The sequence below is a fragment of the Bison bison genome, unplaced genomic scaffold, assembly GCF_000754665.1.
Source record: "Bison bison bison isolate TAMUID 2011002044 unplaced genomic scaffold, Bison_UMD1.0 scf7180017864135, whole genome shotgun sequence".
Taxonomy (NCBI): Eukaryota; Metazoa; Chordata; class Mammalia; order Artiodactyla; family Bovidae; genus Bison; species Bison bison.
In genome coordinates, this window is record NW_011494707.1 from 2,535,762 (window position 1) to 2,551,378 (window position 15,617).

The 15,617-nt window shown below is 40.2% G+C and overlaps 1 protein-coding gene across 1 annotated transcript in view; it reads right to left on the bottom strand.

The window, feature by feature from the left end:
• The window catches only part of IQCJ (IQ motif containing J), a 28,640-nt gene extending 15,543 nt beyond the window's left edge, over positions 1-13,097 (bottom strand). Inside the window, 3 exon segments of the mRNA XM_010839902.1 lie at positions 269-349; positions 8,456-8,520; positions 13,062-13,097. Of these exon segments, the coding sequence (XP_010838204.1) occupies positions 269-349; positions 8,456-8,520; positions 13,062-13,097 (182 nt within the window).
• Positions 13,098-15,617: the final 2,520 nt, after the last annotated feature.

A 15,617-nucleotide genomic window follows, 5' to 3' on the forward strand; every position in this document is an offset into this window, starting at 1 on the left:
AGTGAGATCTGAAGAATGTTACTTTGCCTGAAAGGGAAACAAAGTGATGATCATCAAATACTTCCCTATGTTATCCATCAATGGTGCTGTGTGCTCAAAACAGCTTTGTTGCTACTTACAACTGGGAAGAAATACTGTGTAATATATAAATATAAATGTGAATAAATGTGTGATTCTTATACCCATGAACTCCAGAATAGTTCATAGATTAATAGAGTAAGAACTGTGAAAACACAAAAATTTTAATGTGAACTTTAAAATAACTTACATTTTCACCTTGGAGTCCAAGGGCTGTAGATTGAGGTGACACTTTTGAATGTTATTCTCCACATCCATGGCCAGTTGGTGACTACAAATAGAAATAATGCCTCAATATAAATGAATCCATAAAGCTGTCATCAATAAAAGTGCCAATTTAAATTTAATTGACAAAACAAGTACATACGCACTTTTGTTCATTTTATTAATACAGTCCTAAAAGTTCTGATTGATGGATAGTAGATAAATAACCATATCATAGAAAGAAAATGTGGTTTTGCCTTTTAACATTGCTTTTCTTTTTATTTCTACCACTTAGCTCAACATTCATATCTAAGGCATGTAAATCATTTACTTTACACAAAGACAAAGGCAGAATATTAAACTGTTTCAGAGGAATAAAAGCCATGAGTAGAATGTAAGCCCATGGTATTGTCCAACTAGTAAGTTGTAGAGAGAGTCTCATTCATTCCCAATGGTGTCACTACCACTGAACCTTTTCTCCTTTCATTGTGTAAGCTTTTTCAGAGCTCCCACTATGAACAAAGCATCAGTCAGCCCTGGATAAAGATGGAGGAACTGTGAATATATGCCATTGCTCCTATGAACCTAGGACAACCACTGGGTGCTACAATGGTCAAGGAAGACTATAGCCGCTGTGCTGGGTCTTGAAGAATGGACAGGGATTAGTAAGTTAACATGTAAAGGTAATGCCTATAAGGAAGATCCTAAAAGATGATGCTGTTAAAGTGTTGCACTCAATATGCCAGCAAATTTGGAAAACTCAGCAGTGGCCACAGGACTGGAAAAGGCCAGTTTTCATTCCAATCTCAAAGAAAGGCAATGCCAAAGAATGTTCAAACTACCAAGCAATTGTACTCATCTCACATGCTAGCAAAGTAATGCTGAAAATTCTCCAAGTGAGGCTTCAACAGTACGTGAACAGAGGACATCCAAATGTTCAAACTGGATTTAGAAAAAGCAGAGGAACCAGAGATCAAATTGCCAACATTCACTGGGTCATAGAAAAGGCAAGAAAATTTTAAAAAATCTACTTTTGCTTCATTGACCAGACTAAAGCCTTTACTGTGTGGATCATAACAAACTGTGAAAAATTCTTCAAGAGATGGGAATACCAGACCACCTTATCTGCCATCAATAACCTCAGATATACGGATGACACCACGCTTACAGCAGAAAGCGAAGAGGAACTAAAGAACCTCTCAATGAAAGTGAAAGAGAATGAAAAAGCTGGCTTAAAACTCAACATTCAAAAAACTAAGATCATAGCATCTGGTCCCATCCCTTCATGGCAGATAGATGGGGACACAATGGAAACAGTGACAGACTTTATTTTCTTAGGTTCCAAAATTACTGCAGATGGTGACTGCAGCCATGAAATTAAAAGATGCTAGCTTCTTGGAATAAAAGCTATGACAAACCTAGACAGCATATTAAAAAGCAGAGACATTACTTTACTGATGAAGTTTGTATAGTCAAAGCTATAGTTTTTCCAGTAGTCATGTATGGATGTGAGAATTAGACCATAAAGAAAGTTGAATGTCAAAGAATCGATGTTTTTGAACTGTGAGGTTGGAGAAGACTCTTGAGAGTCCCTTGGACTGCAAAGAGATCCAACCAGGCAATCCTAAAGGAAATCAATCCTCAGTGTTCATTGGAAGGACTGATGCTAAAGTTGAAGCTCCAATACTTTGGCCACCTGATGCGAAGAACTGACTCATTGGAAAAGACTCTGATGCTGGGAAAGATTGAAGGCAGGAGAAGGGGATGACAGAGGATGAGATAGTCGGGTGGCATCACCAACTCAATGGACATGAGTTTAAGCAAGCGCTGGGAATTGGCAAAGAACAGGGAACCCTGGCATGCTGCAGTCCATGGGGTCACAAACAGCCAGATACAACTGAGCAACTGAACTCAACTGATGAGGAAGATATTAAAATAAAGGAGTAAAATCCAAAGAAAACAAAAACACTAATTTAAAAAGATACTGCTGCACACTCCCCAATGTTCATGACAGCATTATTTACAATAACCAAGATGGAGAAGTAACCTAAGTGTCCACCAAAAGATGAATGGATAAAGAAGATGCGGTATATACATACAGTGAAATACTATTCTGCTATAAAAAGAATGACATTTTGTCCTTTGCAACAACATGGATGGACCTGGAGGGTATTATGCTTAATGAATAAGTCAAAGACATACTGTATTGTTATCACTTAGATGCTGAATCTAAAACATAAAACACATGAGTGGATATAACAAAGCAGAAGCAGAGGATTACAAGGTACAAACTACTCTTAATATGTACGAAGTAAATAAGCTACAAGAATATATTTTACAGCACAAGGAATACAGACAATATTTTATAATAACTTTAAATGTACTATAATCTATAGAATTGTAAATCATTATGTTGCACACCTAAAATTAATATAATATTGTGAATTAACTAAGTATCAATTAAAAATTAGGTCACTGATTCCAGAAACACAACCCAGGCAGGCCCAGGCAGGACTAAATCCCACTGAGATCCCATTCTGAAGGCGTGAGAATAGGAAGAGGAGGGCAGGAAGCTATTGACCTGGCCATGCAGGTAAGGGGATCTGGGATGCAGCTATTGGTCGGGCCCAGTTAGATCCGGTATCTTTCTACACCACCTTAAGGATCTTGTTCACCTGTGACTTTATTGTTCACCTTGTCACTTTTTTGTGACAAGCAAAATGATTCATTGAAAGTGACTCTACTGACATTATTGGGACCTCTGATGGCAATTTATTTCCATGACTGTGAGCATCAAACTAAACAAATGAATGTATTCTTTCATTGAAATGATGACTTGAAGTGCCATTGTTAAATGATTATAAAAGTGACCTATGTTCTTTGGAAAAAAAGAGTAGAAGTGAAATGTTCAGGCTATTTTTGAACAATAAAAAAAAAAAATACTGTAGAAGGGGACAATACAAGTGGGAATAGAAGAGGAAATAAGTTTGTATAAGCAGAAAACTAATAGTCATTAGCCACACAATGTGTACAAAACACTGTTGTGACATTTTGCATGTATTACCTCATTCAGTTCTCCCAATGGCCTCTATTAGTCACGCATTATTTTCCATAGCATAGAGGTGAGAAATCTGAAGCTCAGAGAGGTTATGTGAAACTCAACAGAAATCACATTAAAACTCAACTCTTGCCACTACAAAGCACCGTTTGGAAGATTTTAATATCAGACTTTACTAAACTTCTACTGACTGTGGTTACCATAAAATATTTGACATCTAATCATGTGGTAATGGGTGTATGTGTATGTGTCCGTGTGTTTAAAACTGAAACAAAAGTTTCAGGAATTATGAATTCTCCAACTACATATAATGTACTCTGATATTTTTAAATTATATTTCAGATTTTTTAAAAGGTCAGTGGTGACCCAACAAATCAGTTTAACAAATCATCAGTGGATTGTGATCTACAGTTTGAAAAATGTTGCTACGGGGAAACAAAGAACTTGAAGCAGGAAAATGAGATAAATGGGATGTTTTAGAATGGCTTGTGGTGGGAGTGAGCAAGGAGAATGAAGGCAATCATTTAGCTGGGTATTCAAATTGGCCAGATAATAAAGACCAGGATTATAGTTACAGTAAAGAAGAGAAAAGGATAAGAAAAAAATTTGTGTAAGAGACATCATTAGAATAACGAATGTATTTTCTCCTCTCGAGAAAGGAATACCCAAGTGATGGGGAAAGCATGGTAGATTAGATATGGCCACTGCATGCTGCCAACAGCCCGACATACTGTTGTGGTTGCTCAAGTGGGGTGCTCAGGGGCAAGGGAAAAAACACCCTTGTCTTGTCTGTGCCACTGGTATTCAGGGTCCATTATTAACTTTATTTGCTCATTTAAAGTTATATTAAATGTCTCCTTTGTGCCAGGAATGATGCAAAACATGGGAGACACAATGATGAAAAGATTAGACATGGTTACTGTTCTTATGGTCCTACAGTTTAGGAGATGTATATTGAAAAAGTAACTAAAAATGTGGCAGATGTTATTAAAGGGCACCACAGAGACCTGAGCCAGTGGTGGTAGGCATGAAAAGTCTTATTTTTATAATTCTATGGTCTTGTGGGAACAACAGCCTTGTAAAAAGGATACTTTAAAATACTGTATTATTACAATAAGAAATTAACAATTTGGGCAATACAGATATACATGAAGTATTGTGGGACTTGTTGCTATATGCAGCAACCAAAGACAAGGCTCAAGTCCATAATGAGAACAATGTTTATAATATTAGCAAATTTGTTAACGTTTGTTAATTTATACATCCTCAGGAACTGATACACTATAAATACCAATAGGTTTAAATTAGAATGAACTTTAATATCAATAATTGCCAGTGGGTCATAAAGTGATTGGGGATTCCCAAGTAGCTCAGCTGGTAAAGTATCCTCCTGCAATGCAGGATACCCTGGTTCGATTTTTAGGTCAGGAAGTTCCCCTGGAGATGGGATACGCTAGCCACTCCAGTATTCTTGGACTTTACTGACTCAGACAGTAAAGAATCCTCCTGCAATGTGGGAGACCTGGGTTTGATCCTTGGGTTGGGAAGATCCCCTGGAGGAGGGCATGGCAATCCAGAGAATCTCATGGACAGAGGAGCCTGGCAGGCTCCAGTCTATGGATGGAGTCACAAAGAGTCAGACACGACTGAGTGACTAAGCACAGCACAATAAAATGATTATATTAATATGTCAGAAGACTGTGTGACTTGCAATCATGAATTTCCTATTCTCACACCCAGCCTGGCTCAATATTTACAAAAATAGCACTCAACCTAAGGTCTTAAGTTAATAAATGATTCTCAAAAACAACAGAGTCACAAGCAGCCGCCTTCCTGATTAATGGCCTTAGTAGTTGCTCTTCTCTGTTTATGGGCATATGCCAAACTTCACTGAGAGAAAGACAGACAAACAGACAGAGAGAAAAATGCACCCAAAGCTCCTGCATATGGTCTCAAGTAGAATAGAGTTGCCTTGGAGAAAGGAAATGGCAACCCACTCCAGCGTTCTTGCCTGGAGAATCCCAGGGACGGGGGAGCCTCATGGGCTGCCGTTGATGGGGTCGCACAGAGTCAGACATGATGGAAGTGACTTAGCAGCAGCAGCAGCAGCAGAATAAAGTTGCAGCCTCCCCTCCCTTCCTATCAACTGTCTACCACAAAATCCTGTTGAGCATTCAGAATAAATGTAATGTTCCAAGGGGGAATAACAGATCAACTGCCACGACACCACTATCGCTTAACTTATGGTCATTTCAAGTAGCTGAGATGATTTACATCAGCACCCAAGTCAGCTACAGGTATAATGAAATGCCTAATCTGCTCACTCAAAGTACCCCAATTTCTCAATCAAATTTGACAGCTTTCAAGGACACAGTGTGGCCCTGAAGTAGACCAGAATTCCAGGCAAATGGACAGAGCAGTTAGGGCCAGCATGAAAGAGAAGCTTGCCCCGCAGGCCTGTGTGTTTTGAGAGAAGACTCTGAATCCCATCCCTCGAATTCCTCAATCATGACTGGGCAATACAAGCGTACAAAACAGATTGGCCATTTTCAGAAGCTTTTAGCTTTCTCGAGTTTCTAGAAAATTCAAGAGAAAAACAGAGGGCGGGCAATGAGGCAGAAGTCCACATATTGACCACTAGTCTTCGCATATCTTCTTGAGAGCACAGAGCTGGGAAAGATACATGCTGGTGTTAGCGAGGGGTTTAATACAGAGTAGTGGTCAATTAGCAGGAAAAAACTTCTAGAGTTCACTTCCCACATTAAAATCAATAATGACAAAACAGCATAGTCAGATTTAAAAAGTAAACGAGCTGAGCTGAACATCACAGAGAAAGTGTGTCCTCAGAGAATTAAGCTAAATGAGATTATTGAATAACTAAAAAAAAAAAAAAATCTAAAATATATGTAGACCACTGGTTCTCAACCTCAGATCCTCATTAGTATCACACAAAGGAAGCTTTCAATAAATACTTATTCTTGGACCTCAGTCCCAGGGCTTCATATTGGACTTGTCTGGGCTGGTATTTTTATTAAACTCCCTGGTGATTCGAAGTGTAGCCAGGATGAAGAACCACTGATTTAATGTCATTATAATACTAATTAATCTCCATAGAAGAAAAATCTTCTTTCTAGTTTCAGCCAAAAAGTTTTCATTTATCATTGTTTACAAATAGTGATGATGGTGACGAGAGAGAAGAGGAAAATCAAACTATTTTATTCTTCTTTATTCAAATTAATGAGAACCAGCATAACAAAGATAAATCAAATCCATAGATAAGTCAGCGTCTTCATTTGATCAAATGACCTGTTCTTCAAGTGGTACCATGGAGAATTCTTAGTATTGCCATAGGATGGCGATGAACCTGGGGGGGTGGCTAATTCAAACAGCCCCCAGAAGGGTGGGGAAGGAGCTGATACTGAAGGCACCGTGCTATCATGGGTGCCACATTTCACGTGCTCCATAAGACTGTCAAGCCAGCATTCTTAGCTTCATTTTTAAAGATGGGGAAATGGGCTCAGGATGATTAAGTAATTTTTGCAGATTCATAAAGCCAGGAAAAAGCAGAAAGAGGAATCAAATCCAGGTTTTCCAATGTGCAGAAATGTTTTCAACAGCATCTCAGATGGCCATGCACACTCTTCTTAGGCACTTCCAGTGTCTATCACCTCACTGCTTAACAAAAAAAGTGCTCTCTGTTGAGCAGGCTGAATCTTTACTAAATTCATTCTTTTTTCTGTGTCACCAGCTATTGCTCCATAAATTCTGCTCATTAATCCCTGTTCTGCTTTCTAAAACAAGAAAAACAATGTAGTTCCTCTTTTATAGGAAAATGTCTTCAAATGTTTAAGTATAGGTATTTATGTCCCCTCCGAGATCTTTTTTCTCCAAGCTACACATCCTCAACTCTTTGCAGTAGTTTTTACATGGTCCCAGAACCCTCACAATGTTAACCCTTTGATGCTCTTGGGGATGTCAATGTGCTTTGAAAATGTGGTACCCAGAGACAAATGTGACCCCCACAAGGACTTGACCATGGGGCTCCCTTTGAAGACAAAAGGAGAACAGAGCAGCAGAAGATGAGATGGTTAGATATCAATAGCATCACTGACCCAATGGACATGAATTTGAGCAAAATCCAGGATATAGTGGAGGACAGAGGAGCCTGGTGTGCTATAGTCCGTGAGTCCATGAGGTCACAAAAAGACACGATATAGCGACCGAAGAACAGCAATGACATGGGGCTTACTGGTTACCAGCATGGGCTCTGGTGGCACTGAACCTGGCTTTCATTCTCATCCTCACCACTCTCAGCTGAGTGTACTTAGACAAGTGCTGAAAGCTCTCTGGGTCTCTTTTCTTATGGGTAAAATGGAAATAATAATGTCTATATCAAAAGGCCATCATCAGAGTTTGCTGAGGAAACATCTGTAAGCATCCACTGGTACAAAGTACACTGTAAATGCTCGATTAATGATAGCTCATTTTTTTCTTCTTTTATCTTGACAATATATACCTACTACTCAGACTATTATGGTGATATTTTTAGAAGCCATATAAAATCATGGTCTTGTGTTAATGTCAGATAAAACCTCTAAGCATTCACTGACACAGAAGTCAGAATATGTCTTTCACAAGCTCTAATGGTACAATTTTCTTTAATATCTAAATAAAAGACTGTACTTTAATCTCTGTTCAATTTCGTCTCTTTCATTCTTCCTTTTAATTCCAGCTCAGTTTTGTGCTACTCTTCAGTATTATTTTGAATGCTCATTCTATCAGTCTTAATGTTACCCTTGTATTTTTACAAATTTTATGACCTCCTTCTCTACACATCCCTGATTAAAAGCCAAAGCCAGAGTAGGGCTAAGTTTCAAGCCCTCAGACATACCATCAGATACATCTCCAGGTATCATGTCTCTCTGTTAACCAGCACAGTCTGTGTATTGCAGCTCAAGTAGCCATAAGTCTGTTTCACTATATCTCAAATGAGCCACATTTCTGGGTCCTGATCAAATAATATCCTAAGATGAATTTACTTAATTATTTTTGCCTTGTGAATAGTTTTTTTTTTTTTTTTGATGCCAGCCTTTCAACTTTAGTATTTTAACTTACTTTTCAAGCAAATACTTTCCATCATTAACTTGTTTCAAGGGGTTCTGCAATCTTTTCAATTCTTCCTGTGAAAAAGAAAAAAAAAATGTCTTACAGGTTGACTCCATATACTCATGGGTAATATTTCAGGAAAATTGTTACACAAATTGAGATAATCACTGTTACGAGTTCTGGACTTTGCAATGGATGAGTGTTTCACATACAATTTTATCCTTGATCAAATTAAAATACAGTTCTTCCACTTACATTGTATGATTTTTTTTTTAACCACTAAAGATAATGCCTCCTGTTATTTTTCCAGAGTGGCAATATGTTTATATAGATCCACCCACACACCTCCCAGATATACTCTTATCCACAGGGTTATGTTTGCTGGTTGCTGGGCAAGGGGCTCTAAGGAAAGTGGACTGGGTTTGACCATTTAGGAAACAGCGTCTCTTGTCTCTTGGTAACTCTTGGTTACCTCAGCCCCAGTGCTCACACACACACACACACACACACACACACACGCACACACTCCTTCCCTGAATTTCAGGCATCCAGTCTCGGTAATCCCATTCCCTCAGCCACAGCAATTGCTTCAGGGATGCGACAGAAGTCAGCCCAGGTTCCTGGTGAGATTGCCTGTCTCCAGACTTGTTGTCAGTCACAGCAGGATTTAAGGAAGGCCCACAGACAGCTACAGTCCATAGGGTCACAAAGAGCCAGACATGACTGAAGAGCCTTAGCATACAGGCATGCACGGAAGTCTGGACCTGGGAAGACCACAATTCCTTGAGATCAACCTGCTTGTCTCATCACCACAAATGGCTGAAATGCCAAGAGGAAGCCCCAGTCTGCACTAACTACTCATTCACCTCTTAAAGACTATCAGACTAGTCCCAACATGTTTCCAACCCACCAGCCATCTGAGTCTCCTCGGTTAACCATTTTCTTTAACTTCTTACTCGACTGTACAACCCCAAATTTGACCCGATCACCCAACTCTCCCCAGTCCCTCCAGTCTTTCCACTGAACCCTTTGCAACTCACAGTCCATCATTATTAAAATCCTCTATCTCCTCAGTTTTTTTGAACATTCCCTTAATTATCCCACTCTAACTGAACCTTTGCTGTTCTGGGGACAGCTAAGTCTTTGCTGGAGCTAGAAGATCAAAGAACAGTTTCAAAAAGAGTTTTAGGATATAAAGGAGTCTGCTGATGACAAACCTGGCTGATCCTGAGCACCCTGTCTCCTCTGGAATCCTCTGGAGAGGTGGCCATTTCCTCCCCATGTGCCATATACAATACACTCTGGAGGAGGGATGGGGCTGTTTTTGCTTCTCCCTGCTGTTCCCAGATCCTCTTCATCCTATAAAACCTCACTCTTCTGGAAACACACCAGCAGCCTGTCCGAGGGCTCTGGTCTTTCTCATCTATCTTCTCTTCTCAGGAGGTCTTATCCAGTCCTCAGCTTTAAATTTATGCTTGCACCTGACCTCTCCTCTAAACGCCATCTGACACATCCACCTGCCTTCTTGGGAGTTCTGTGTGCCTGGCTGACAGGCGTCTCAAGTTCAAACCAAAGTCTTGATTTCACTGCCTAGACTTTCCCACCCAAACCTCCTGCTTCACCACTTTTTCCTCATTTTAACAAATAACATCAATATTTACCTAGATATGCAATGATATGACTCCTAAAACCTAGAATTCAGCCTCTACTCCTTCCTTCCTCTCTCAATCCACGGTCAATCAATCAGCTGATTATGTTGGTCCCAAGTTCAAAATATATCCAGAAATTGACCACTACTCCTCAGTCTGCTCTAAGGCAACTGTGAGAGTCTCCTATCTCCCTGCTTCCCAAGTTAGCCCACTTCATTCGCTTCTCCTTATATCAACCAGCACGACCATTGAGTATTTGGGTTTGCTTTTTTAAATGACTGAAAAGCACACATCATAAGTGTACAGCACAACGAGTTTTGACAAATGCATATGTTGGTAGAATTACCACCCTAAATGAAATACAGAACATTTACTTCACTCCTGAAGGTTTCTTTGTGTCCCTGTTCAATCAATTCCCCTCTCCCAAAGGCATTTCTGTTCTGATTTTTATCACCATAATTAATTTTTTAATTAATTTTTATGGGAGCATAGGTGCTCACCATAGGTTAATTTTGCCCGGACTAGAATTTCCCATATATTTGTCTATTCTTTGTATCTGGCTTAATTCCCTCAGCATCATATTGATACATAGGCAGCTATATATGGTGAATGGCTATGAAGATAGAGATGACTTAAGGGTAGACAGAGAGACACAGCATCCTTTTCACTCTTACACATTTTATTTTCAAGGTAAAACTTACCCTTCAACCCTATAGACTCTAGTTTCTAGACTCTGGTTCCTAAGAGTAAGTCTCTACCTCTACTCTCTCACTGTCAGTCACTCAGTTTTATCCGACTCATTGTGACCCCATGGAATGTAGCCTGACAGACTCTGTCCACAAAATTGTCCAGGCAAAAATAATGGAGTGGGTTGCCATTTCCTACTCTGGGGGATCTTCCTGACTCAGGGATCAAAGCCATGGCTCCCGCAACTCCTGCATTGGCAGGCAGATTCTTTACCCCTAGCGCCACCTAGGAAGCCCCCTCTGTTCTCTATTTTCTCCCAACCCTCCACTCCTCCCAACTAATCCTTCAGCATATCCCACCCCACCTCCAGCAACCAGAGCAATAAATCCAGGTCATAGAAAAGGTCAGGCTTAAAGCCACTTTTATACAGAGAGGAAATAGATTGGATAAGGATTCTTAGTTCTTGAAAACCAGAGGTGGATTTTTAGGCCATGAACTTTTCCTTGTTTCCCACCTGTTTTAGGATAAGGAAAGAAACTGAGTTGTGGTGGTTCTGGCACTTTCTTCTCTTGCATGTGCCTGTGGGTTTCTTTTCTTTTTCCCTGGGCATCTGTGGGGCAGGAAGGAACAGGTTTCTGCACTTGGGGCCAGCCACTCTCTTTCCTTTGGTTTTTTCATTGCAGGGAGCTTTGGGGAGGGAGAAGGAAGGCTTTGGTACAGCACTTTATTCAATCTGACTGTCCACGTTCTAGGAAATCATATTAAACATAAGGTCAATGACTAACAAGAGCTTTCTGAACAGCTGCTCTGCTGACAATTTGGAGGATTGATTTCATCATTTGGTTATTTAAGCTAACTATACAAAAACACTTCAGTTCAATTGGCCTGCAAGTTCCACACCATATCCTCGTTTTCTGGGAGATAGACAAAGAAACTGGCTTATTCCATGGATCTTTGCTCGGAGTTTCACTCTGACAGTTTCCCATCGATTTACCATTAAAAATATATACATGTTGACCTCTCCCACCCCTGGTTTCGCTCACTAGTCTTCGTTGCCTCAGCTGCACATCCAAGCATGCCGTTTCCTACTAGAAACCAGCATGGCTCCCAGGTGCTTTCAGATGGATTCCAGCATCTCAGCCAGAGCTGGTTTGTCTTACCAGGGAGGGCCCTGCCTCATGCCCTCCCTCTCCAAGTCTGGTCCTGTGAAACTTCACCCAACCCTGAACTCACATGCTCTCTTACACTGGGGGACACTGGGGCCCCAACTCTTCTATTGGCCCACTCTCATTCTTCCTTCAGGAAGCCCCCCCACTTTCCCCTCCTCCATAGAGCCTTCCCTAACTCAACAAGACGATCCGATACCTCACCCTGCCTCCTCAGCATCCTGGGGTGATGGTGATCCCTGGTTTAGCCTTACCTCGTTACCTGACCCACCCCACCACTGGGCTTTTCAAAATCAGGGGTGGTGATTTATTCACCTTGAGGTTCCTACTCCCCAGATGATGCATTTAGGTTGTGCCTACTGAATATATGCTGAATAAATGAATTGAGCTGAATGAAATGAAAAGAAAACTTAGTGGCTTAGTGTTCCCTCCAAATCTCAAGATGTTGTATGTCCTCCGGTGATTTTTCCCTGCCTCTCCACCTCTTTTGTTTGTTTTTTTTAATCGTTCTTTAGCTTTCTTTTTTATTTAACATCATACCTTTTCTAACTTTACTTGGGTATACCTGACAGTTACAAATTGTATATATTTAAGGTACATACTTGATATATGTATACACTGTAAAAAAAAGATCACAATGAAGCTAATTAACATATTTATCACCTCCTACCCCTGCCAATTTCTTTCTTTTTTTTTTTGTTTTTTTTTGGTGGTGGTGAGCATACCTAAGATCTGCCCTATTAGCACATTTCAGATTTACACTGAAGTATTGTTAAGTACAGTAAACTGCTGTGCATTATATCTTCAGAGTCTACTTGTCTTGCATAACTGCACATGAGACCTTGACCAGCATCTTCGCATTTACACACTTATGCATCATCTCTATTCTCTTCTATGCTCTGGGAGGCTCAAAATTAGACTTTATCATGCAGGTCCCTTGGCTCTGTGGCTTTGAATAGGCTTTGAGCAGTGGGAGGCACTGGTAGGAGATCAGAAGGGAACAGAAGAGAGAAGCTGAAGTATTTCTCCTCTGTGCTTCCTTCTTTTACTGCCTTCAGTACAGGCTGGAGTCACTGCAGGCCATAGCGCCTGTGGGGTGGTGGCCTCTCTCACGCGGTCATTCTTGTCACATTCCCATAACCGCTCCATCTTCTTGCCCCTCTGAAACATTTCTTTTCCTCTCTTCCCTCCTTCCCCTTCCTTCTTCTGGCCCTTCCAGCTGTTGATAGCCCCAGATGCTTCACCATTCCCTGTGGTTCTCCCTGCATCCTGCCCATATCTATAGTCACTCAGTTCTACTCTTCAAATCACCCTTCTAAGTGAGTCATCTGCCTTCTCCCTGGACTCTGGCTCACATGTCTCAAGGATGCTAAGATTGCTTTTGTTTGCCCTATCCATGTAATTCCTTTCCCATTAATATAATCCAACAAGTTTAATTAACATTAATTAATCACATTCATTAACATAAGAACATGTCTGTTTGATGGCTGATCCCTATTAGAGAAGTTGTCCTAACTCAAGGGCCCAGCTCAGCTTTATGACTCAGTTTGACTCACCAGATCAGGGGACAATTTCTACCATGCTCAATTTAATGTCTGTCTTTTTGACATTTGGGCTAAGCCCCTCAACAAAGTGCAAGTTGAGCTATTCAAGTACAACCTGGACATAGAGCATTACATATTCCTTAATATCATTTCTCCAAATGAAATCTGTGTTATAAGGGACTGTGAATGTAGGCTGCCCTAAGGGGGAATAATTGACTGACTACTTGCCAAACAAAGCCCATGCTTCCCACTGGCATCAGAGTCCTTCTGAGGCCACTTTGGTGTGAAATGCTAGACTGGATGATGGATTCTGGATTTTGTTCTTTTGTGTCTGGCTTCCCTTTCCCACCTTAGTCCTGTAGGTTTTCTCCTGTCACAATCAGGAGAATAAAGCTAAGAGGTTAGACAAATGCAACTCTGTGGCCACTTGGTCAGCCCCTTAACCTGACCAATAACAAAACACTCTACTTGTTTTTTCCTGTCTTTGCCACTTTTACTGTATAAACAAGCAGGGAATGTTCTTCAGACAAGTTTAAAATCAAAAATTCACTCAAAACTGCTTTCTCTCTAAAGTGCACTTGTGTCTAAGCGGCAACCTTTTAACTTTTCTGAATTATGCCCTTGCTGTTTTATTCTCAGCATATCCCAGAGCATTTAAGGTAACTTAAAACCCACAGCAACAATCTACAATTTACTTCTTTGTGTAGCTATGGGTGACAAAACCGGTACCACTTCCATACATCATTTTTGAGTTGGGAATAATTTCATATTAACCTAAGGGTAGCTATTTAACAAAAGTTAAATGCCAAAATTACTTCTGACTATTCAATCATTCAATTAAACACCACCAGGCTTCCTCAATCCCCTCCACCACCCGCCCATTGCCCTTTTTTTAATGGAAGTGTAATAAGGGCACTAAAAAAGGGGTTACTAATGTTTGCATAATTTGGAAAAGTAGAAGACATAAAATCTATACTAATTTTAGCTCTGCATCATTAAACATGAAATATTGATTATTACTCTTTGCCACAGAATTTATGAAGCTAGTAGCTAGGCTGCTGTATCCACATAAAGTGAGTCTGAGGCTCTGCCCTCGGACCTCAGTGGCTGTAAATGATGCTCCTTGGTGACAGCTGGGAGGCTGGCATTCTGATCCACAGCCTTAAGAGATACATTTCCCAGATTAGACCAGGAATGACCCAGCTGCACAGCCCAACTTCAGAAAATTAAATTGGAGGGAGTCCAAACCTCTGTTGAAATAACTGTGTGAATTACAATGCTTCCATGGGTCTTGTTATAATGTAAATGTGCTTTACAATTTACTGCACTTCCCTCCTACCCCTGCTGTGAATATGAGCATTAACAGTCATCTCATATATTTAAAGGCAAAAAGGCATCAAAAATAAAAATGCAAGATTCATGTTTTCTCCCTTTGGAAAGCAGAGGCTAAACTCCTTTCTTTTTTTCTTTGGTTTGTGTGTGTGTGTGTGTGCGCAAAAAGCACATACATTTTGTTTATGTATTATGCATTAATGTTTTTTATGGCTGACAGACCTGTAAATTTTACACAGGGAAGTTACCTTGCAGCTGAATGTGAATTTCTTTGGGAGGAAAAAAATGGCTAATAGGACATCAACAGCTCATTTAAAAGATTCATTCAGGTAAGCTATGGGCACATGAGGCATATATGAGGTAGCAGACTTTGAAAGAGATTTGATTTGCCTGTTTCTAGCACTTTAAGAACATTCTGAATGTCCAATGAGATGCATCGGGGGCTATGGTTTTATGGTGACAATCACTTAGTGAGGTGATCCTGGTTTCACTATGCAAGGTCTCAGTAGCATGATTATTCATCACCTCATACATAGTGAAACCTACAGACTTAAGAACATACAATATGATGCTAGGCATCATTGTGATAGCTCATTCTTTAATCTTGTTTGACCAACCAGGCTCTCATTATAGGCATTAGGACATAAAAGCCTTTGACTGCCAATGTTGAGCATGCCAAACACCTGAGCTCATTTGAACAGATGCCAAAGAGAAACACCTTAAGTAAAAATCCAGTTATAACTGTTTCAATCATTGGTCACCTTGAATCTGATATGATATCAGCTCCTAAGAT